The sequence below is a fragment of the Desmodus rotundus genome, chromosome 4 (assembly GCF_022682495.2).
Source record: "Desmodus rotundus isolate HL8 chromosome 4, HLdesRot8A.1, whole genome shotgun sequence".
In the NCBI taxonomy this organism is placed as follows: Eukaryota; Metazoa; Chordata; class Mammalia; order Chiroptera; family Phyllostomidae; genus Desmodus; species Desmodus rotundus.
This window is the reverse complement of record NC_071390.1, coordinates 5,284,347-5,308,060: the sequence shown is the minus strand read 5'-3', so window position 1 is coordinate 5,308,060 and position 23,714 is coordinate 5,284,347. Positions and strand designations below refer to the sequence as shown.

Below are 23,714 nucleotides of genomic sequence, written 5' to 3'. Positions count from 1 at the left end.
GTGGCCTCCGCAGGCAGCCCCAGCCACCTCCTGACATCTTGTGCACCCCCAAGGCTCAGTTCACAGACTACTCCCTTCCACGCTCTCTTCAGCAGCTGGGACCCCAAGTCACCTGGGTACACCCATTGCAACCACGCTAACCCTCCCCATCATCCTGCTAGGTATCTAAGCTGCGGCTCGTCCCCTCCTTGCAGTGGATGGTAGGCTCCCAGATGAGGGGCTGTCGGTTCCTCCCCAGGGACCACCCCCCACACCATGCACGGGCTCAGAGAGCAGTTGGTGGTTCACAGACAGACGCGGAGAGGCCTCCCACTCAGCCCACCCGGCCCAGCTCACAGAGTCTTCCTGTGACCCAGCACATGTCCAGCACGCATGGCGCTTTGGCCCGGCGACTCTCGTACCGAGGTTGAGAAACTGGAAGACCCTGTGCATGGTGTACTTGACATTGGAGGCGTGGTCTTCCAGGCGAAGGACGAGGAACTGTTCTTTACTGAAAACGGTGAGCCAGTCCAGGAGATACACGGCATAGAGCCCAACCTGCAGCCGCACCTAGGACCAGAGAAGGGCAGGCGTTACCCCAGGAGTAACCCCCACCCCCCAGCACCATGCGGCACTTTTCCCAAAGTGTCGTGGCACGTGCTTGTAAACCAGCCCCAAAGAGTGATTGATCCTAGCAGATAATTGTCTTCAGATGCCACATGTCAAACGCCATGCATTCCTGCCTCCGGCATGGATTCCCACTTAGGGCGGCACTTCATCCTCACGCAGCCCTGTGGGCAGCCCCACGACACATTTCACAGTGAGGACCGTGATCAAGGAAGAGGCCAGTGGAAGAGCCACCAAAGGTGCAAATGTTCTTTGCACAATATCCTGGCTCTCTCGGCTCTTGTGCCCAGCACACGACAGCCTCGGAAACACCAAGCACCTCAAACACAAGCCAGGTGAGGGAGCCGCTACTGCGTGGGGCCGCACGGACCTCCCGGCCCGTGAGGGTGTGTGCACATTTGCATATAAGCACCTACACAAGTGGGGGGGGCGGTCCTTGTCCTCCTCCTGGGCCTTCCCTTGTGCCCAGGTGCTGAAGAATTGACCTCATCCAGAGAGAACCCTGGCCTCTGTCTCCAGCTCCTGGAGGTGACCTCTGGGCCAGCTGGGGTGTCCTGCCTGATGTGAGAGTCTGTTCAACTGGGGGGTCTGGCCACTGGCCAGTCCCACTCCATGGGTTTTGACAGGGCCTTTGCTCCATGTGGTATCAGCCTGACCTCCAGGAGGGGCTGGAGATGAACGGTCATCCCCGCGGGCAGTATGTGATGGAGCCCCAGTGAGGACTCTGGACACTGAAGGCCTTGGTGGCCTCCCCCAGTTGGCAGCATTCTGTGTCATGGTCACACCTGGTGGCTGGGAGGCATCAACGCTGCCTGTCCCTCGGGGGATGACCAGAAGCTACAAGTTCAGACACCCCTCACCCCCAATGGTGTGTTCCTTCCCTTGGCTGATTTCAATCTCTCCTTTCCCTGACGTGAGTCGTAACCATGACTACAGCCTCCACCGGTGTGTGCTGTGAGTCCTTCCCAGGAATTACTGAACCTGGTGGTGATCTGGGGGGGCCCTGCCACTTACAAATGCTGTCAGAGTGAGAGCAGTCTTGGGGACTGTTCCTTCTGACTTTGAAGTTGGCCCTAAGCTCTGGGCAAAGCTCCAAGAAAGAGCAGCCCATCCCCTTCCACAAGAAGCCCCTCCTCCAGCACTCGGACCCCTGCCTACCCCTCTCCCCAGGGACTGAGGGCCCCTGTGCTATTCCTGTCTCCCCTCTGCCTCTCTCTAGTCTGCCCACATCGGCTAGTTCAGCGCCCCATCAGCACCTGCCTGGCGCTGTCACCCGACTCGTATTCCCGTTTCATCCCTGAACGCCTGGCCCTTGCGCCAAGCCTCCCTGGACCCCAAGTGTGGAAATCCAGGGAGTGGCCTGCACGCCCAGCTCCCCAGGCCCCACCTCCCTGCTCAGGTCTTGAGGCTGACACACTTTGGCATCATACTTCCTTTCCTTCCCAGCTCTACCTTGAGCTCCTCAAGGGCAGGGACCACGGCTCTTCATCGTCCCATCCTGCACCGGGCCGAGGGCCCTGGCTCATTGGTCTCGCTGTGGAACTGCTGAACACCGTGGCAACAGCCAGACGATGACTCCTGTGACACCACACAGGCAGCCACTGCCAGCTGAACCTCTCTGTTCCTTTCCCATTTCATCTCTTCTCTAACCACGTGGGAGGCCACGGAGGAAGAAAAACAATCAGGGTAAGAGTCCCCAAACTCATCAGCTGCCTCCAGCCCCCAGGCTGTGGGCAAACAGACCTCAAGCAGGGCCACAGCTACGGAGAAGGTGGACGCTCAGCCTCAGAAATCAAGTGGGTCACCTCCAACAGACGGACTCTTAGGAGAACGTCCTCTGGTTAAGTCATCGGCTTTGCAGAGCTTTTCAACTCTCTCTGGGCTGATAAGCTTTATCTCTTCCAGAGAGCCTGCCTCTGCTACTGGAGAACTTTCTAGAAGGACAGGAGCTAGGTGTTTGTGACAGGATGGGACTGTTTAAGGTAGCAGCAGCCTGTCCCTGACCTGGCCGTGGGTGACAGGATATTTCTCTCACCAGCCTGCCTTTGTCAGTCTAAGTTACAGGGCCCGGGCCAGAGATGGTCCCCCTGCTCCTCACTTCGATGAACCATCACTCCTCCTTAAGCATCAGGGCAGCCTGGTAAAGCAGTGTTAACACGCCCATCCCACGGTGAAGCAATGCGTCTCAGAGAAGCCAAGACAACTGCCCAGAGTCACACAGCTAGTAAGCCCCTCACCTGGGGGCTGAACCCACACCGCTGTCCAGCTCCAAAGGCCACTCTTCCTGTCCTGTACCACCACCCGAATCTGTGGTCACCTGTGCCCTGGTTGCTGCTTCCCCACCAAACTACAAACGTCAGCAGGACAGCCTGGAACCCTACCTGCTGCACCTGCCTTCCCACAGGCGGCCTTGATAACGAGGAGGGAGTAAAACCCATTGACCTTGAACCCCACCCACATATTGGGGTTCCAAGCCTCCACCTGAAGCAGATCTGTCCACGCCTTCCCACGTGACATGATCAGCAGAGCAAGGCTTGTGAACCACATCCTAAGCAGGTGACATTAGCCTCACAGAAGGCTCCCTCGCTGCACCAGACCTGCCGGAAAGGTGCCTAGGACAAGCCAGGGTGCTGCATGGCGGGGAGGGAGGACCATCCCTTAGCTAAAACATGCTGAATTCACCATTCCCAGCTTCTTTTGCATTTTTAAAAAAATGTCATTTCTGTACAGCTATACAGAAATATATAACTATATTCCTACAGGCAAACAAGAGAAAAGAAAAGAAAATATTTTTCCATTGAGACCCTGTCAAAGAAGCATTGGAAGTCCTGGGTGGGTAATTTTTTAAGCCAACAAAACAACCAACCATTGGAGAGAATGTGAAGACAGCTTGAAAGCTGGGTGTCCACACATCTGCCAATCCTAATTGCATGGTGTGTTCTCAAAGCTGGCTAAATGGTAATCTTCCTAACGGCACCCTCCTCTCTCAGACGGAAGAGAGAGCCTCCTCCCTGGGAGATCAGCAGGGAAGAAGGCAGGGTGCCAGCTGAAAGGGCCCCTGGCTTTTCACACTGGTACCGTGCATATTTGTTTTTGATTAGCCACCAGCTCAAAGGCTGGGGATGGGGGGGAGTCATTTGCACATTAAAATGCTTCTCTGTGTTTATATGCTAAAATCCCATCCCCGACCATTTGCATAATCCCCACAAAGTCGCTGCCCGCCCACCCTGTGGGGCTAGGCTTCCAGGGTACGCACAGGCATGGCGTTGCTGAGGGTGTTGTTGTAGACGCAGGCGCGCAAGGAGTAGTCGAGCATGCAGTTCTCGAACAGCTGCAGGGCCTCTGTCACTTTTTCGTGGAAGTCATCTGCAGACTTATTTGAACTTGCAAAGTAGAGATAGTCTGAGTACAACCTGCGAAGAAAAGAAACAGGTATCGTCACCACGCGCGAGTGGGAAATCACTATCAGGGTGATGATGGAAATCAGCATGTGATGACCTGATTGAGTCTTGCTCATTACAACTCCAGCATTTCTCTTGATTCCCGTGCAGACCAGCCATCTCCCTAGTTCCCCCCCTGCCCTGCTAGGCCCACCCCGGCTCTCCTGGACACGTCTGTAGGTGCCCCGGACAAACCAGCACTGCTGTTCTCCTCTGTTCTTTCCTGCCACCTCAGGCCACGGCTGTTGTGGCTGTTGTCACAGTAACAGTGAACCCGAAACAACACCAGGTTACCAAAATTGTACAAATGCAGAAAGAGGCCATGAATTTCATGCTTCTTCCGGATTCTCCCTCCTCTGTCGGAGGCAAGAAGAATGAGAACATCTGTGGCTCTTGAAGTATTACAATCCCGCGTGAAATTCTGGGCCCTTTCCACGGATGTTCGAACACGAAAAAGAACACTACAAAATGTGTCTCTCTAGATTGGTAGGGGCCGACTTTTTAACACAATGTGCGAACACGCCCAGGAACGCACACACCTGGAGGCCTGTATGTTCGCCACACACGGACCTCTTCCTACAGACCCCACCACACGTGTGAGACAGTGTTGCAGACAGGAGCTCACGGGCTCTCCCTGACCAAACTCGACTCAGCTCCTCCAAACCTTCTTCTCCGCTAGGCCTCACCTTGTGGACTTGGGTGTCTGTCTTTGCATCGCCCAGTGTTAGCCAAGCCCCCACCCTCCCCATCTGATCGGGCTCCTCGCCCTCCACCATTCCCGGGTGATGCCTGCAGGAAGCATCCTGTCAGGTTCCCCAGGGGGACCATTGTTAGCGGTTTCTTAAATATCCTCCCAGAAACTTTCTGTGCATACTCAAGCCTATGTCTGCCTATTTTATATTTCTAAAAACAGATGCATCAGATGGGATCCAATAACATATCTGTTATCATGGACCTTTTCTGATCATTTAATGATGGAGAATTTTGAATACCCACAAAAGCAGAGAAGAGGTTATCTTGCAGCCGAGTGGAATGTTACCCCATTGCCACCTAGTGATTTTTTTCTCTCAGAACTGCCCAGTTGCGAGTTACATGGGTCTTGTTCTCCCAGTTTCTTGTTACAGAAAAGGTTAAGTTTTTACCCGTTTTAGTTTTCAAAACCCCCCACTTTGTTCTGTCTTGTGCCTTTTAATGCACCCCGGGTTGTGCGTGACACCCTTGGCACCCAGCTGCCACAGGGAACTGGCGCTGATTGGACGGGGCCCTGGCTCCACGGTGCTGGGGTTCTCTCTCCCCTCGGCTCAGTGCTTTGTTTCCCCAACTTCTCCGACTTGGCTCCTCTCTTTCCATTGGAGGCAACTCAGCCCATCTTATTGCTGCACGTCCCCGCATCTGGGGACGTGACAGGTACACTGCCCACTGCACCCAGCACTTCCGCCGTCCCCAGCCCTGGGCCACGCCCACTCCTGCAGAAACCGCCAGTGACCTTGCACAGGTCAGCTGCAGCTGGTCCTTCTCTGGCACCCCTCACGTCTAGTGATGGTCCCAGTAGGAAACAAAGATTCACTAATCATAAGAACATCAATCGCTTTTCAGGGACCCGATCTCCACCGCTGGTCCTGGCACAGCACTTGCGACACAGCCCTTCAGAAATCATCCGCAGCCAGTGTCCACAGAGGCTGCCCCTGAGGGGTCGTTGGATGTTTGCGATCTGCCCACAGATTGCCCCAAATCCGAACACCCTGGAAGGGGCTTTGTCCATCTCGGCTGGTCAGACAAACGCTCCAGAAGGACTCGCTTCCAGATGGGCCACTAGAGAGGCTCGGGGACTGGGGAGTGGGCTCTCCCCCAGACCCGTGCTCTCCAAGCACAGTGTTGGCACTCCATTCGCCTGTCCCTGGTGTCCCCAGCACGAGCCCTGCTGTCTTCCCTCTCTGAAAATAAGACATCCATCAATTCCCAAACACAGTGCCTGTCACCGCAGGTCAGTTATAGTTAGCAGGACCTCAAAGGCTGATGGACGGAGGCCAAAACAGATGTGCGTGGACCTCAAAGTGCAGCTCAGGCGTGCGGGCCGAAGGCAACGGCACCGCTGGGCGCACTTCCCAGCTCGCACAGCAAATATCGGTCCAGTCCGAGTGGCTCAGCCCAAGGAACGATGTCCATAAAAAGGCACCGGATGCCTGTAAAACTGTCATCGAAATCTGGTTTATTTATTTATTTATTTATTTATTTTTAGAGCAAGGGGTGGGGAGGGAAAAAGAGAGGGAGAAAAACATGGACATGAGAGGAAAATACCAGTCGATTGCCTCTCACAGGCCCTGCCACTGGGGACCCAACCCGCAATCCAGGCGTGTGCCCCGACCGGGAATCGGACTGGCAACCCTTTGCTTTGCAGGACAACACTCAACCAACTGAGCCACGGCAGACAGGACTCAAAATGTGTTTTTCACTGGAAATCCAAGTGCAGAATTCTTACCAGAGACTCCGACAGAACTATCCACACCCTTTGGTGGAACTGGAATTCTATCATAAAAATTACCACCCCAAAACTTAAGCTTTCCACACTGAGAGTTTATTTTGTGGTAATAGCATTTCTTGTAGACATTTGGCTCATAAATAAAACAAGAACCCCTAAAGCTGCCTCTACTTTAAATAAAGTAACTTTGTGAAGAATCTGCTGATCCCACACAATTCTTTAGAGACCAAGAAGGACTTCGGGGGGAAGCTGGGACGTGCCCAGTGTTCTAACCGGGGAGGCCCGGCCCCACTCGGCTGAGATTACTCATCTGCATCTGGTTGGGGTGCCGTGATCACTCAGGACCCCACTTGCTGTGAGTCAGGTTCACAGCCTTTCAGAACCAGACCAGAATGAGGCACAATGCCCCTGGCGCCTCAGTTGCCCCAGGGACCCTGGATCTGCCCATGGGGTGGGCGGTGGGCTTTGGGATTCCCTAAAGCCCCCTCATGCTGGGACCCGTCCGTAGGGCAAGTCCCTCACGCCCACTGTATCGGCAAACGTCTGAAGAGGAGCTTCATTTTGTTGTGGCAATGGCCACCTCCCACATGGATTCTGGGAATCCAGAATCCTCCCACCCTGTCCTGGGAATGCGATCTTACTTGGAAAGAGGGTCTTTGCAGATGTCATTATGTTGTAGGTCTTCAGATGAGATCATCCTGGATTTAGGGTGGACCCTAAACCCAGTGACTGGTGTCCTCCTAAGAAGAGGAGGGGACACAGACACATGGGGAGGCAACCATGTGACGACAGAGGCAGGGACTGGAGTCATGGACTGCCAAGGACGGTCGGAAGCCACCGGGAGCTGAGGAGACTCATGGAACACTCCCTCAGAGCCTCCGACCTTGCTGACACCTGGGTTTGGGACTTGGGAACTATGGAAGAACACATTTCTGTTGTCTTGAGCCTCCAAGTTTACGGTCATTGGTACAACAGAACCTGGGAAAGCCACAGAGATTCAAAACCCAAATCCCCAGAATGACTGCAGAGCCGCTCCCGTCAGCACGTCTCCCACCCTGAGCTTCGGGAAGAGTCCCAAGCGTGCAGGGACGATGGCCACACAGCCAGCTTTCCCTCAGGGACACAGGAAGGAGGGCAAAAGCAAAACATGAGCTCTTGTTTCCAGGGGGCATGTTGGGGGCCCCCGGCAGAATCGGGTTAATACTTCATAAGACCATCTGCCATTAACAATGCCAGGATTTCCCCACAGCTACCCTGTGGGGGGAAAGAGTCGGTAATGGCCTGGGATGAGTGAAAGCCATTGATGGGTTAAAACTATTCTGAAAATACCAAGGATGACAAATGTATCAAGGGTAAGTATCCAAATGAACCTCCAACACCTGGAGCAGGCAACTCATTAAAGGTCAGACGTACAGACATAAACATAGGCGTCAATGTTTTATCTTTAAAATCAACTATGCAAAGATGAAGCGGGGGAAAGAGGCCCACAGGGAAAGCACATAGAGGGTTTGGTTGACACAAACTCATAATAAATCATCACAGGACTGCAGACACACTGATGCAACCTCAGGATGCATTAACAGAGGCAAGGCTCAGAGAATGTGGGAGGGTGTCCCTCTGCCCCACCCTGGCAGGGAGGTGCTGGGAGCCACAGTGAGAAGGAAAGACTGTTGCAGCTGGTAAACACAGCTCGGTAGGAAGGATGCCTGTCCAGAGCTGGGAGATCGGTCCCATACCCCTGAAGGACAGCTCAGTCAATGAAGGTTCAGGAAGAAAGGCTGGTTCAATTCAAGGGAAACTGTCTCAGCAGCAGGAGCCCCCAGGGCTGGAGGGGATGAGGCCCCGGGCAGAGTGAGGGCCCTCGGACCCTGACACCCAGCCAGCCCTAGGTTTGGGGGCTGCCAAGGCTCCTGCAGAACCACCTCATTTTCTGACTCTGAAACCATCCCAAACAGATGGGTGTTACATTTGGCCAAGACTGTTTCCAACAGCAATTCCAAATATAAGTCCAAATGCATTCCGGGCCTTCTGTGCTGCAGTTATTTTAGAAGGCTACTTGGCGGGGGGGGGGGGGGGGGGGGGGGGGGGGGGGGGCGAGCCGGCACGCCCGGCCGTGCTCTTGAGCTCCTTTGCTGGGTGCTACAGGGGACCAGCACTCCTGGAGGGTGGGAGTGGGTGCGTGTGCTGGAGGAGCTCCCCAACCTGGTGCTTCTGGAAGGAACGTCTCTCCCCACAGGGATGAAAGAGTAGCCATCAGTAGAGTTTGAAGGCACCACACGTAAAATGTGGAAAGTCACTCCAAGGTGACGGCTGAATTCGTTCAACGGTACTGACAGGCGTGGCTCTGAGGCTATGTGAGCAGAGGCGGGCAAACAGACCACATGGAAACAGGGCAGCGTGACTCCACGGGCCCCTCCTCCAGGCCAGGCTCCTGTGAGTGCTATACGGGCCCAGCGCCCCGAATCCTCACAGCGTCCCTGATGTGGCTCCCTGGTTATGGAGGGCTGTCCCTCTTCAGGCCCTCTGTTCTGGTTCACAACGACCCCCCAAGCCGCACTCCAACTGTCTGCCTGGGAGAAGACGGACATTTGGAGGGATTAAGAATATTCCCAAGGTCACGTGGCCCAGGAGTCTCGGGGTTGGGACCTGAGCACACCCAGGCCCACGTGGCCCCCAGCTTCACAGTCTAGGGACAGAGCCAATCGATGGTTAGCTAAAAGGGGTGTTAGCCACCTGAGCCACTGCTTTTGGGGGTTTGTTTGTTTTGCTGTTTTCACTGTTTTAGGTGCACAGTGGTTTAGAAGCAAAAGTCAATTCTGTTACAGAACTACTTAATATGTTACAGGAGACAAAAGCAATTACAATGTGTGATAACAGAGCTGCAAACAAGCATGCAGGATAAACACGAGGGACTTCGCTGCCATGGGCGGGAGAAGCAAGCACGTTTGCAGAACACCACGCCGGACATCCAGACCATTAGAGCGGCCAGTCGAGGTCCAGGTGTCCCCTGTGATTTCAGGACTCACTGGGAGGACCTAACATCCATCGGCAGGGACTCTGCAGGGACTCGTGTGTTCAGAGAGACCTCTCCCTGGGCTGGTTTCTCCTCCTTTTGTAACATGTTTCTTTGTAACATTTTTGAGTTAAGATAAAACCCCTATACCATAAAATTCAGCCTTTTAATGGGAGCAATTCAGCAGCATGACCACACCACTGTCTAGTTCCCTAGCGTTTTCATCACCCTGAAAAGGAGCTGTTGGTTTTAACCTGTCTGTTCCCAGAGGGGCTGATGTCAGAACTCATGCAGATCCCCAAGCCCACAAGGCACACGAAATACAGGCTGCAGGGTCAAGTTCAAGTCAAACCAGTGCAGGCCCTCAGCAGCCTTGAGCTGTACCACCTCTTCCAGTTACTGCTCCTCCAATGGGACATCTCAGAGACCCATGCTTGGAGGGAAGATATGGGGGTGGGGAGGGTGCTGAAGTGCTGGAAAATGGGGTACAGCTGACCATTCCCAGGCTGGCTCCCATAGGCCACGCCGGCCCCCACTTCTCTGTGCCCTTCCAGGGCTGCCAGCTGGCTTCTCAATGACACACTTGTGATCAGCAACATTTCCTCACCCCGGAGACCCCGAGAGGTGGGCACATGCCTATCTTCCAGTTAACCGCCCTCCCCCAATGACACTGCACGGCTCTGTGGCCACCCGGAGGGTCCTAACACCTGTGATTGCAGAGGTGAAAGCCAGAGCAGCCCCTCATTTTTCTCCATTTGCTGACATCCAGATTCAAATCACTGATCGATAACTTCCCAAGTTCTGACACGGTGCCGTCAATCACGATCAGATGTATGTACTTCCTACAAGGAAAAAAGTCCATGTAATGAAGAAGGAGGCTCTCCTGTTGCACGGACTCACAAACCGTGACTATCTCATTGCCGGGGACTGGCCAGGCCAGCTCACCTGGAGCCGACGTCTGGAGTCACCTGAGACCATACATGTGGGTAACACCAATGAGGCTCCTTTTCTGCCAAATAAGAACATCAGGTTTGGGCTTAAAATGGACCAGTGAGCCCTGGCTGGTGTAGCTCAGTGGATTGAGCACAGGCCTGTGAACCAAAGGGTTGCTGGTTCAATTCCCAGTCAGGGCACATGGCTGGGTTGCAGGCAAGGTCTCCAGTGGGGGGGGGGGGGGGTGTGAGAGGCAACTATATATTGATGTTTCTGTCCCCCTCTTTCTCCTTCCCTTCCCTCTCTCTAAAAATAAATAAATAAAATCTTTTAAAAAATGTTCCAATGGATGCAAAGCTTCCAGTTCATGGGGTCCTCTGGGGTCCTCTGGGAGTGGTCTCCCCTTCCCCTGGAGTGCAAGTGGAGTTCAGGGTCCACGTTTGTTTCTTCCACACCATCCAATGCTGGGCCCTTGGTAGGTGTCTGCAGCATGAAAGGCAGAACCTCTTGGGGGCAACACCAAACGTCCCTTTCATCCACGAGCTTGTGCAGTTCACAGAGCACTTCTGCATGATCCAGGGGCCCTGGCACAGGTGTCTGGCAGCGAGACAAGGCCGCCGCCCCTGGCTGAGCCAGTAGCAAAGCCAGGCTGGGGTCCCAGGGTCCCCCCAGAGCTGACCCAGATGTGACAAACCCCCATTCCCTGAACTGTACCTAGTGGCCCAGAGAGGACACCAAGCGCCACCCAACCCTGGCCATCAGCATGGCCTCACCTCTGAATGTCTGCAGACAGAGAAACGATGGGTGTGTCTCCCAGCAGCCCTCGCCGCGCAGAAGCGTCCATTGCCAACCATCCTGCAGGACGCCCAGGACTGCCAACAACTTCGTAAACATTCCCCAAGAAACAAAATGTTCAGCACAGCAATCCTCGGCATGACGGTTCTTCTCCCACCAGTAACAACAGGCGGTCTCTCACCAGGTGGCCATGCTGAACAGCCTCCAGAGAAGGCACCACAGGCTGAGCTGGCCCGGTCACGGCCGCCTCTCCCTGGCTACGAGGTTCTGAGGCCACCCCCTGGCCTGTGGGCGGCTCACAGTTCAGCCCGTGCAAATGACCGCGTGCTGCCTGTAGGGCCCACATAAAGGTGTATCAGGGACACCCAGGCAGGCAGCTTCTGGGAAGCAAGATGCCTGAATTCACCGGAAATGAAGAGGCAGCTTACAGACCCTCTGCCACAGTCTTCCTCAAGACAACTGCTTATAATTCTGAATCCTCCAGAGGCTTGCAGAGAAAAGGCAACAGTGAGAGCTGCACCAGTCAGGGGAGCGGAAAGGGATTTGTAGCTATTGTCACAACCGCTATGCTCCAGCGGCCCTTCTCCCCGCTCCAGTTGCTGCCCACAGGGGAGTTCTCCTAATTCCCCTTTGAGATCGTTTCTCTTAGTAATGGATCCACCTGTGCTGGGGACAGCCTGCTTCCTGATCCTCCTGCAAATCAAGGAAAACCCCGCCTGAGGCTGGGGTGCCAGCGCCCCCCGCCTGCCTCAACCTGGAGACACTGGGCTTTTTGCAGAAGGGTTCCCGCACTGGCTGAGTAGCCAGAGAGATTCTCAAGAGGTGGGCGGGAATCCAAGAGCATCCATCCCACTTAGCTCCTGCAAGGCCTGCTGGGTATTTCCCGGGGTGGCCATCTTGCTCTCTCTGATGGAAAGATAGGAGAATGAGCCGAGTCTGGGCTTAGGCACCCATGCAGACTGGGTCCTGACTGCTTACAGACCTTTGCAAAAGTGGGGAGTCACCCTGTTGATGGCTCACTGTCCAGTCCCTCCCAGAAATTTCTCCCCTGAGAAGACCAGCCACACTCCAGGTCAAGTCTCCCAGGGCAGACCACAGCCAAGGGCTGGTGGGTGGCAGATGTCTCACTGGGGACAACTCTGAAGGGCCATCCCAGCTCCAGAGCCCACAGGGCGGTCCTACATGGACCCTTGATGACCCTCCTGCACATGGGTCGCTGTCTCAGAGTCTGCCTCCAGGGACCCGACCTACGATAGGGGTGAAAACCTTTGCTCCTCAGCAAGACAAACATAGGATCAAGTCCCAGCCTGGCTACTTACTAACCAGGGGACTGTGTTTAGTTTCCTTAATCCCCCTGAGCCCACACGCCTGACCTGAGAGCACATCACCTCAGCCCTCTCACCCGTTTGCAAAGCTCAAAGGAGGCAAAGCCTGGGAAGGGCGCGGCACAGAGCCAGGCTGCAGCAGGGGCCCAGTTAATGCCGGGTCACCTCACTGAGGGCGGCCCCCACCCCAACCAGACAGGCTCCGTCCGGGAGGGCAGACGGGAGGACTTCACTCTCCAGCACATATCCTGCATCTAGCACGTCACACAGAACTCAGCTTGCTTATCATTATGATTATTTGCAACTACGGAGACCTAATAATAATGCTAATAATTAGATAATATTTTCCATTTGTCTTGTCATTTAATTCTCACAACCCTAGTGGTAGGACTATTTCCCCCATTTCACCAGCAAGGAAATGTGCCACAGAGAGGCTAAGTAGCTTGCCTGAGGTCACACAGCCAGTGAGTGGCAGATCTGGGGTTCAAACACAGACTGTCTGTTCCACCAAGGTGGTGTCTCTATTGCCATGATCCTGGTTCGCAGCCCGCTCACCCCTACACCCCATCGCCCACCCTGCGGATGGAGCAAAAGCCACGAGCCCAGGGCTCCTGCTCCGCATGCTCTGTCCACGTGCCCCACTGCAGAATGCCTGTCCTCAAGGGCCTCATTCCTTTCACTCCCTGTTCACCATTGTAAACCGATCATTTAACCCATCCAGCGGTTGTCAAAAATCAGTTTATAGAAGCAGATGAAGAAAAGAATGCCCCAGGTTCCAAGGCTGAAGGCATTTGGGTCAAAATCAAGTTCTTGCTCCTACCTGAGCTGAGTTCTCCTTCCCTTCTGACTCATCACCATCACCCGAACCCTAACCATAGCCACAACCCTAACTCTAACCTTAACCCTAACACCAACCCTAACCCTAACCGTAACCCAACCCTAAACCTAAAATAACCATAGCCACAACCCTAACCCTAACCCTGACCCTAACCCTAACCGTAGCCACAACCCTAACTCTAACCTTAACCCTAACACCAACCCTAACCCTAATCGTAACCCAACCCTAAACCTAAAATAACCATAGCCACAACCCTAACCCCAACCCTAACCATAGCCACAACCCTAACCCTAACCCTGACCCTAACCCTAACCGTAGCCACAACCATAACCATAAAATGTGAAAAGCAAACGCTCCTGTGGCGGCTGCTTCTGCCCATCACATTCCGACTACACGCAGAATTAAAACCAAAATACAGGCGGTAAAACCCCTAACAGGTGGCGCATGACAACTCTCCCAACGTCCCTTCAGGGAACTACGTTGGAGGGGTCGGCACCTCCCAGCCGCGTCTCACACGTCGTGGGGACTCTCATTGCCGCTGAACTGGGGGCAAACGCTATCAACTGTCTCAAAAATGAAGAGGCAGGAGGCTGATGGGAGAAGCGTTGAAAAGCTGTCTTCTCCACTTAAGAATCGAATTAAATGAAAAATTCTACTTGTAATTAGGGGCTTCTTTTTAATTAACTGGGCGATTTAGCCCAGGAATGCATCGCTTTTAAATTATCGTTATTTCTCACACAGAGAAACATACAAGAATGCTGGGCGGGCCCGGAGTTCCATCCTCCCTGAGGGTCCTCTCCTCTCCTCCAGAAAAAGAAGGGGACTGACCATTGGCATCTTTCTCTGGAAGCTTCAAAGTGACTGATTTAATGGCGCTAACAATGCCAACATTTTCAAACCCTCTACCTTTGATCAATGATCGAAATAAAGGGTAAATGTGAATCTAAATTGAGAAATAAAAGCATCCCCTCCTTCTCTCTGAGCCAATTTGTAAAAGGAAATAAACGATTTGGCCCAGTCCCGCCGGCAGTTAAGCAACCCAGGGAATCTCCCTCTCGCAGAAGTGCAAGGTCGCGGAGTGACTGACGTGGCTAATGGCCCAGGACCCAATTAGACTATGGGAACTTGGGCTCCAGTGTGTGTTCCTTCAACAGTGACCTAAACACCCCATATTTATCATCCTTTCTGGCTGGGACGGGAAACAAGCCAGCGGCTTCGGATAGGCCACGAGTCACGGGTTTCTGAAAAGAAGAAATTCCTATTGTTACACATCCTAACAAATGTTTAAGAAGCAACGGAACAGCTGCTGCTGTCAGTTACCCACACCAGATGTGCTCGCGAGCACACACTCTGCCGGGCACGCAGAGGCCTACCACTGAGACGCCGGGTGCCACCCCGGCCGTTAGTGTTTCCTGGCTGCAAGGCCCAAGTTCCTGGAGGACCGGGATGTGGAACGCACAGAGCCAGGGTGGCAGGTAACTTCTAGGAAGGTCTCCAGGGTACCCGCTTCCTGGAATTCACACCCTGTACTCTCCTTCTCTTGAGTGTGGCCTGGGCCTCATCACTTGCTTCTACCCAACAGAACATGGCAAAGGGGATGAGCTGTCCCTCCGGGGTCAGATTACGGAGGATGGAGACTTCGGACTTTGTCTGTGGCCGGCCTTGGGGAAGCACGCAGACGTGCTGGCGGGGCCCAGGGACAAGGAGGTGAGGAGCCAGGAAAGAACAGAGGCCCCCCTTCAAACAGCCCTTGACGAGCTGAGTTCTGCCAATAACCACATGAGCGGGAAGCTGATCCTTCCCTCATACAGCTCTCGGATGAGACCCAGGTGACACCTTGATGGCAGCCACAGGAGAGACGAGATGCCGAAGTGGAGGCCCCGAGAGAGCAGGGCCAGGTTCTGACCTTCACAAACTGTTCTAAGCCACCACATTTCTGGGAGACTCGTTCTGCGGTTGTAGATGACGAACACAGCAGGCGACCCCCACAGGGCCAGCTCCCTGAGGCTGGCTGCCGCCTCGTGCCCTCCCTTCCCCTTGGCACCGGGACACCCGGCACGACAGGGTTGATGCCTCGCACTCAGATATCATGCCGGCTCCCGGAGGGCAGGCGCCAGGGCACCTTCGCCAGCGAGTACACGCTTAGCCCCGAGCTCGCTGCCCACCACGTGATCGAGGCTCAATAAACACTTTAACTGACGACACCTTTCTATGAAGTCTAGGACCAGAAAGGCAAGAAACCTTAACTTTCAGTTCCCAGTAGAAATAGAGTATTTGTTCTTTTAAAGAAAAAGGAGAGGAGAACGTGAAGGCTACTAGGAACAGCCATCTTGTGGGGGGGAGCCTCCACAAGGGAGGAGACATGGGGCTGGGGGCAGACCTTGGACTGGCAGGCACTGCTCCAACTCAGCTGTCTAACCCTGGGCCAAGGCCGCCCATCCGGCACTCAGGTCCTCAGAGGCAGAACCAGAACTGCAGGAAGACAGGGACACTTGGGAAAGCTGGCTCCACTCTCCAGAACAGAGCAGGTGGCTCCACCTTTGTCCTCTCCATTCTCCCTGCTCAGGATGCTTCTTCCCCTGGACCGCCTTCCTCCTTTGTTTAATTGGCAAACTCTTACTCATCCTTCAAAATCCAGCCTGGCCTCAGTTCCTCCAGAGCAGCCTTTTGGGACCTCCGTCCCACCAGGAGCTCATTCTCCCTCTGCACTCGCTGAATGCAGAGACCACTGGAGCCACGGCCACGCCTGTCTCCCCAGCCAGCCGTGAGCTCTCGCTTCCCCAGAGCCCAGAACAGGGCTGCACCCACTGAACCACACCCAGACACAGGCTGGTGCCTCCTCCCTGTGCCCAGGGAGTGACAAAAGACTGCGGTTTTCACCTGACCCTCTGAAGTTGAAGCACTGGGTGACCTTCCTGAGGAGGAGGAACTAGGTAGACATGACAGGAAGACATCCAGTGAGCAGAAAGCACACTCCTAGGAGAACATTCAACCTCGTGAACTGCAGCTGGGGATGGCCTGGGGGGCGGGGCGCGGAGCAGCTGTGAGGACACCTCTGTGGGCGGCGAGGGGTCAGCGGGTCATCAGGCCTCTCTTGTCCAGGCTGACTGTTTTGTCTCATGTGTACTGGAGGCCCCACTGGTTTGTGTCAACTGTTCCCAGCCAAGGGGGGCCGGCCCATTCCATGAGCAAAGGGCCAAGCTCCGGCCTCTGAAGCATGGGAACCGGCCAGTAGACAAGGGAGCTGTTCCGGGGTCAGGGCAGCCGCGGAGCCAAAGAGGAAGAGTCCCTGAGGCCGGAGGACAGGCACACACCCAGGCAGAGGGAAGCTGTCTGTGGCAGGTGGACGTGCCAGGTGACGTGGCACCAAGGGCACCGTGCAGCAGAGACGGAGGGGGACCGTCCAGGTCCCCTCTGACCAGACCACACTGACAGCAGCGGGGCCATTCTGAGCTCTCAGCAAGAGGGGCAGGTTCGGGGGGGGGGGGGGGGGTGTCCAAGGCGGGACTTTAAGGTATGTCCCTCGGGGGCAACAATGTGAAGTGTAAGGGACAAGAGGCAGGACTGTACCCACACACTGAGCGCACCAGCCTGGATGAGCCGTCTGGAGGAAAGTCCAGCGCGCAGAAACAACGGTGATCTGCGTGGGGGGCACAGGTGTTTTTAAAGACAGTTTTCCAGTGCATTTTCTGAAACTCCCACAGCGAACAGGTCTTACTGTCACCGTGGGCAAGGACCTGGGACCAGGAACGTGTGCCACCCTTGGAAGGGATCAGGGCTGTATTTGTGTCCCAGGGCAACATGGGACTACACAACTTGAAGGTCCTGGCAGCCCTGAGAGCCTGTGGTCCCTGCAGGCATCACCCATGATTGAAGCTCTGCCCAGCACTGGCCTGGCCATGCCCACACTGTTCAATATCACACCGGCTTTGCCTCGTCCACACAGGGCCACCCCTGCTCCTTACAACACCACAGCTCTGTCCCTCGTTTGTCTTCCTTTTGGTCTCTCCAGGAACGCTGTTGTCCGCCCACTCGGAGCCCACAGGACAGAGGCAGCAGTCAAGTCGGAGGACAAGGAGTTAAACCCCGCAGATTCCAGGGACATTTCTCATTCCCTGACAGTGCCCCCCTTCTCCCCACTCAGATGGACCAGAGGCTAAAGGCCAGGGACCAGGGTCAGAATGGCCAGGGAAGTAATCCACAATTTGTTTAGACACAGCGAAGATGGCCCCAAGAATAATATTTACATAAGAAATAGCACTAACATTGCAAGTTAAGCTTGTTTACTTAAAAAAATTTAAAAAGAGACACAATCTTCTTTGTGTTGCGAAGGGAGACTGTCCTTTGAAAACTGCCTCTTCTTCCTCCCCCACCCCCTAAAGAATAAACCAGAAATATACGTATATCTAAACGGCTCACCTCTCCACGGGGTCCCTGAGCATGATGATCAGCTTTGCCTCTGGCTGGAAGGCATGGATGAAGTCCTGCGTCAGGAAGGGGGGCTCGCCATCCGTGCTGTTGTCATAGAAGAAGGTCCAGGCGTTGTTGTCCCACATGGTGGAGGCGCTGGCCTCCCCTGGAAACAGAAGATGCTGCGAATGAGCAGTGCCGAGTGCTGAGCTTCCACACAGCAGCCTGCGTCAGGGGAAGCCCTGGCTCTGAGGCCTTCCCCCTACACAGCCACGAGGGTGCGAGCTCGTCCACCACGCTGGCAGCCTGGTCTCCGGGAAGCAGAGGCTGAGACCCCGCCCCCTGCCATAGTGATGCCTCCCATCCATCTGGAAATCAAGGTGGCCCAGGCCACACTGGGCACGCCTCCACCAGCTCCCCTCTCCAGGACGTGCCCACAACACTCCACTAGCACCCAGCCCCCCAATTTCACGGTATTTAACTTTCCTCACAGTGCACAGCTCTGTGGCAGTTTAAGGGCCCACTGAGAATGTGCTAGATGGTTTTCTTCCATGGGCATCAGGGGTGAAGAGGCAGCTGGGGAGGCTGATGCTCATCAGGACACTGGGAGCAAGCTGGTCAGCCTGGCCTTGACGTCACACAGGTGAGTACCCAGAAACAAATGAGGGGAGGCTCGGTGTGGGGGCTCCTCCCAGGACCTCAGTCTCAGGCCCTGTGTCTGGCATGACCACCGCCCCACAGCGCCCCCTGCCACAGCCACACCCACCCAGTCCGGCCCGCGGGAGCAGAAGGTGGTGCTCAGCCCCGTTTACCACACTCTGCGTGAATGGAGGTGACAACGTCAAACATTCGAGGACGGGGTGAGGCCTGACACAGGCATTTCAGCATTTTTCTCTTGGAACCCTGAACCGATTCCCTGACTTTTTTTTTTTTTTTTTTTTTTTAGGACAATCTTCAGAGTTTTAGAAAGAAAGGAAAATCAATCTACCATGTGCTGCGCTTCCATTTTTCAAGGGGCTCTACGTCACATCTTGAAGTCACTTATGCAGGAAAAGCCTGCGCCAGAGGCCTCACTGGCACAAACCCTGTCATATCCCATAAATTGGCACAAACCCTGTCATATCCCATAAATGAACAGGTTCTACAACCAGAGAAGCTTTTGTCTATCCACCTGTACATCCATCCATACATCCTTCATCCATCCATCCAGAAAGTACTCGTTTGGTGTTTGATATATGCCCAGCACTGGATTTGGCATTGGGATAGATCAGGGAAACCAGACAGACAATCCCGTCTTCTCCCGAACCGTACAGTCTGGACAAAGACCAACAACTCACTAAACAATCGGGCCTCCCGTGTGCACTCTGACAGGGCAGAGCAGGCGCCAGAGGGGCGGAGGCAGGCACCTCTCAACGTGTCTGCAGCCCCAGCCCCAGAGAACCCAGCCGCTAGCCCAGACCACTGAGGGAAGGTCCCATCTGTCCGACCCTGCGGGCCGAGATGAAGGAAGGTCCTACGGTCCTGCCAAGGACCCACCCGGAGGAGGCTGGAGCAGAGCCGAATCACTTTCAGGACTGGGAGGAGCCCAGAACTGATGAGGCCCCACAAGCCCACTCGACAGCTGCGCAGACTGAGGTCAGGACCACGACACGGGGCTTGGCGCGTGGCACAGAGCAGGTTGGTGGCACAGGCAGGGCTGGACCCCGGCTTTGCCTCGGCCTCTCCATGCCGTAAAGCTCGCCGCACTCGGCTTTGGGTAAATATCAGAGCAGCGCATTTGTTCTTTATTCTTCCTTTTTAAATGTAGACGTGAATGACATTAGGAAACCAGACTGAGGCTTGCCTTTTTCGTTCATTATCTTAGTCTCCCTTCCCTGGTCCTAGGATGCATATTTCAAGCTCTTTCATAAGAAAATGAGATTTTCCCAGAGGTGCGTGAGGTGGAAGTCACTGTCAAATATTAATTAGACTTGGGGTTTGGAGTGTATGGACCCCAGGGCTGTAAAAATATAACTAGTAGCCAGTGTATACTTGCAGGGGGAGGGTGGAGACAGGAATGATCTCATATGCTCCCAGGACTTGGTTCTGAGCTAAAATTTAAAAAAAATAATAATAATTCAGAGCTCAGGCACCTTGGACAAGAGAGTCGTAAGTAAAGAGCCATCTTTCAAACGGTCGATTACAATTCCTCCTACTTGCTAACAGATTCACTGAATTTGGAGAATCAAAATATAATAGATTTAGGAAAATTTTTAAACCTGGTTGCCTGCCAATTTATGCAAAATAGGCAATTAGATGTGCCTCGTTCAGGAGACACACAGGGACAGATGTCTTCTCCTCAGCTGAACCCAGTACAAAGGGCAGACAGATGTGCTTTTAATAAAACGTTCTTGTAAATTAAAGAAATAGTTACTCATCAAACCCCCTCATTTCGGACATCTAATGGCATCAGGTTGACCAGGGCTGCACTTTCCTAACAGCAATTAGTCAGCAAGGGCGCGTTAAGGCGGCCAGTCTCTCAGGAGAGGCTGCCTCTGACTTCACCGGCTTCCAGCAGCCGGCTCACAAAGCCACGCTAATGGGCTCATTGACTTAGGGTTCCCTCCAAACTTAGATTGGTCTATCATTTAAAGACCCATGCGTGCTTAATGAAAATAAACACAAACAAATGGCAACTAAAAACAAAAGCCAGGTGCGCTGAGTCTCCAAGGAACTAGAAAGTCTACTAATATTTCTGCTTCAAAGAAACCGTGCAAGTGGTGTGAACGTGTTATATAAGAGTAAGCGTGGCGGCCAGGTGGGGAGTGCATGCTCAGCAGGTGTCACGCATGTGTCCCACAGGTGGAGCAAAGCTGGGCCCGGGCCTGGGCGGGAGGGGCGCCCTGCGGGAGCCCTGTGGAGGCCGTACCAATCACGATCCTGCTCGTCTTGCCGTGCTCCGTGGCAGAGCCGGCCTGCAGCCCTTGGTGGATCTGGTGTGCGGCCAGGTCAAAGAGGTCCAGGTAATCTTCCACGGGGTAGCGGTCCCGCAGCCCGTCCCTCAGGCGAACGATTCCTACAAGAACCAAGAAATGGGCATTACTGAGGTCAAAACTGCCACTGCTGGGCTGCTGGCCTCCCAGGGAGGGACCGAGAGGGACCCAAGGGCTAGCTGCAGCAGCCAAGGCTCTGCCCAGTCATCCGCAGAAGGGGCAGCAGGTAGACGGGCAGCAGTGACTGGCCATCCTCCTTTAACCCATTAGCCTCAAGGGGTGTCATGCACCACCGTTAAGCTGAACAGTGGCAACTAAAAGGATGTCACAGCTGTTCGAGAACGAGAAAGGCGTCTGCTGGGAGGGCCAGAGAATTTGGAGCTGGTTAACACAAGCACAGGGTGAGACCCTGCAGCGTCTGGACAGCAGTGGTCTCCAGGAAAGGACACTTTCATCTGAGGCCCTATCTCCTGGCCCAGCGATTCTCAGCCTGTATGCCGCAGCACACCAGTGCGCCTCGCGAATGTTTAACACGTGTGACACCTGACCCCTCAGTCAGGGGCACGGACCTCTCTTCCCATAGGTGCTCAAATTAAAAACTGCCAACAGCCAACGTAACGATAGCCATCCAGTGTGAACGAATGAAAATTATACCTATTTTTGTCAGATCGGCAAAAAATATATATTTTTTACTGTGCTGCAGAATTTTAGCAATTAGCTTACATCCGCCATGAGATGACAAAGGTTGAAGATTGCTATCCTGGCCTATGAGATCAAGTAGCCCACCTGTCCGAACAATAAGGAGTATCGATGGTCCCCAGACAGAACTTGGGTTGAACTCAAGAGTTATTCTGGCATCGGCCACGTGCAGCCTCAATTTGCCTCCTGCCTTAAAAGTGGGTACATTTCACTCGCAAGTATATTAACCACATAAGCACACGCCGTCCTAAAACACAGCTACCAAGGTTAATGGGAAGTAGAAGGAGAATGCCCACGGGCAAAACAAGAGGCTCCAGCTCACACTGGATGCGGATTCCAGAGGCACGGCCTGGGCTTCCCTCTTCCCTGCCGGTGGGGGAACCGAGTGTTCATTAGGGAAGGGGAAACTGGGATGGAGAGCACGGATGTGGCACCCTGGCTCCCACGGCCGCCGCTGCCCAACACCAAAAACCACGTTTATGCTTTTGTCCGCTCCGGGGAACAGCAAAAGGGTAAGTCAAACGTTTGTCAGAAAACTCGTGAAGCGTCGGTCTAAACCTGGGCTCCACCGAGGGAAACTTTTAAGATTCCCTTCTTTGCAACCTGGCCCTTTACGAGGCAAACGCCCTCTGGCCTGCGCAGACTTTGGCATTTGTTTTCCCTGAGCTCCAGTGACCAGCTGTCTCCTGGCAGAGGAAAAAGGTTAAGGAGAGGAAACAGTGACCCGAGGGCTATGGGGTGGCTCGGCTGGGTGGGGCAGAAGCCAGGCTGTGTTCATGTGTCTGTGGTCAGCCCCATGGAAAGAGGGGTGCCGTGAGCAGACTCAGCAAGAATCATGTCCACGTGGTTTTCATTGCAACCCCCTGAGACAGGTGGGGCAGGTGTGAGAGAATAAATCACAAAGCAGCTCCCCAGCACGCTGACGGGCCCCTGGCTGAGCCAGCAGGGAGCGAAGCCTGGCCCGCACGTCGGCCTTTCTTTCCACTGTCTTCCCCCATGGCAGGGGCCCATGGCGCAGGCTCAGAGCTGGGAGTGGGCAGCCCCAGACCCACGTCTACTGGGCACCTGGCACTCAGGCTCTTCAGGATAAGATGAGCTGCCAGTTCTGCACCCTTCCCCTTGCCCCTCACACAGCTGGCACTCATCGATGCTCCGTGGGTGGAAGGGAGCTGGGCTCCAGCCCGCTGGGTGTTTGCCTGAGACCTCAGGCAAAGGAGTGATCTGAATCTCTGTGTCTCTGGGTTTCCTCATATCCCCAGCCCTGGGCCCCAGCACAGCACCTGGCCCAGAGTAGACTCTCTCGCTCCCACCCGGCCCCAGTGACCTCAGCGAGCAGAAGGCAGGAGGGAGTGATGGAGGCAGGAGCCCAGGGCCAGCCATGGGGGCCCCTCCCCTGGCAGCGGGGACCACGCTCTCACGCACCAAAGCGCTTCCTCGTCCACCAGTGTGGCTCCTTGATGGCAGAGAACTTCACCTCAGGGTGCAGCCGGAGGCGGTCATACAGGTCGGTGGTGCCGCACTTGGGCTGCCCGATGATGTAGAAGCCGGGCAGGCAGCGCAGGCGATAGTGCCTGCCGGCCGCGTGGGATAGGTGGCGCCAGAAGGCCTTGCGCAGCGCGTCGAAGGTGGAGCGGAATCGCTTGGAGTAGAGCGCGTAGGAGTTGGTCAGGTAGGGGTCGGTGGTGTTGCGGCCCGTGAACTCCTCGTACCAGCACGGGCTCTTGCTGTTCGGAAGAAATTTATTTGGGATTACCGAAAACATCTGCAACGGGAGAGAGAAAAATGGGAGACACACAGAGGAAAGAAATTAGCCCAAACACTTTCTGACCATGGCACAACCCCGCTCTGACGCTCGACGCCCCATTCAAACTTGAGGCATCACCCGACAGTGACTAAATACTAATGGCAAGCAAAACTGGGTCAATGGCCAATGGCCGTGAGTTTTTCTTATCCAAAAATAAAAATAAACTTTGGAGAGAAGGAAGCTAAAAGCTTGATCAACATTCATTCTACCATGATTTATCTTTAGCACGCTCGCACGACAGTCTAATTAAACAGTAGGAATCTTCTTTACTGTATATTTCATGGCCACCAGAGACGCAAACATTGAGTAGGACAGAGTAGAGGCTGGATGACCGTGATCTACAAAAGTGGCTTTAATCACCATGACGATGTCTCCAACAAGAAGTCCTGTGATGGGATCA

At 54.4% G+C, this 23,714-nt stretch overlaps 1 protein-coding gene across 6 annotated transcripts in view; it reads right to left on the bottom strand.

Annotated features, from left to right (window-relative positions):
• Positions 1-23,714, bottom strand: part of CHST15 (carbohydrate sulfotransferase 15) — a 74,218-nt gene that overhangs the window by 9,962 nt on the left and 40,542 nt on the right. For all 6 annotated transcript variants that reach the window (XR_011651082.1, XM_045191481.3, XM_024555496.4 and 3 more), the window contains exons 3-7: positions 22,933-23,272; positions 20,748-20,894; positions 17,849-18,005; positions 3,863-4,019; positions 402-549 (exon numbers count right to left, since the gene is read on the bottom strand). Coding sequence is in view for 5 of the 6 variants with exons in the window: in XM_045191481.3 (XP_045047416.2) it covers positions 402-549; positions 3,863-4,019; positions 17,849-18,005; positions 20,748-20,894; positions 22,933-23,272 (949 nt within the window). In the remaining variant the exon portion in view is untranslated. The remainder of the gene's footprint in view (positions 1-401; positions 550-3,862; positions 4,020-17,848; positions 18,006-20,747; positions 20,895-22,932; positions 23,273-23,714) is intronic.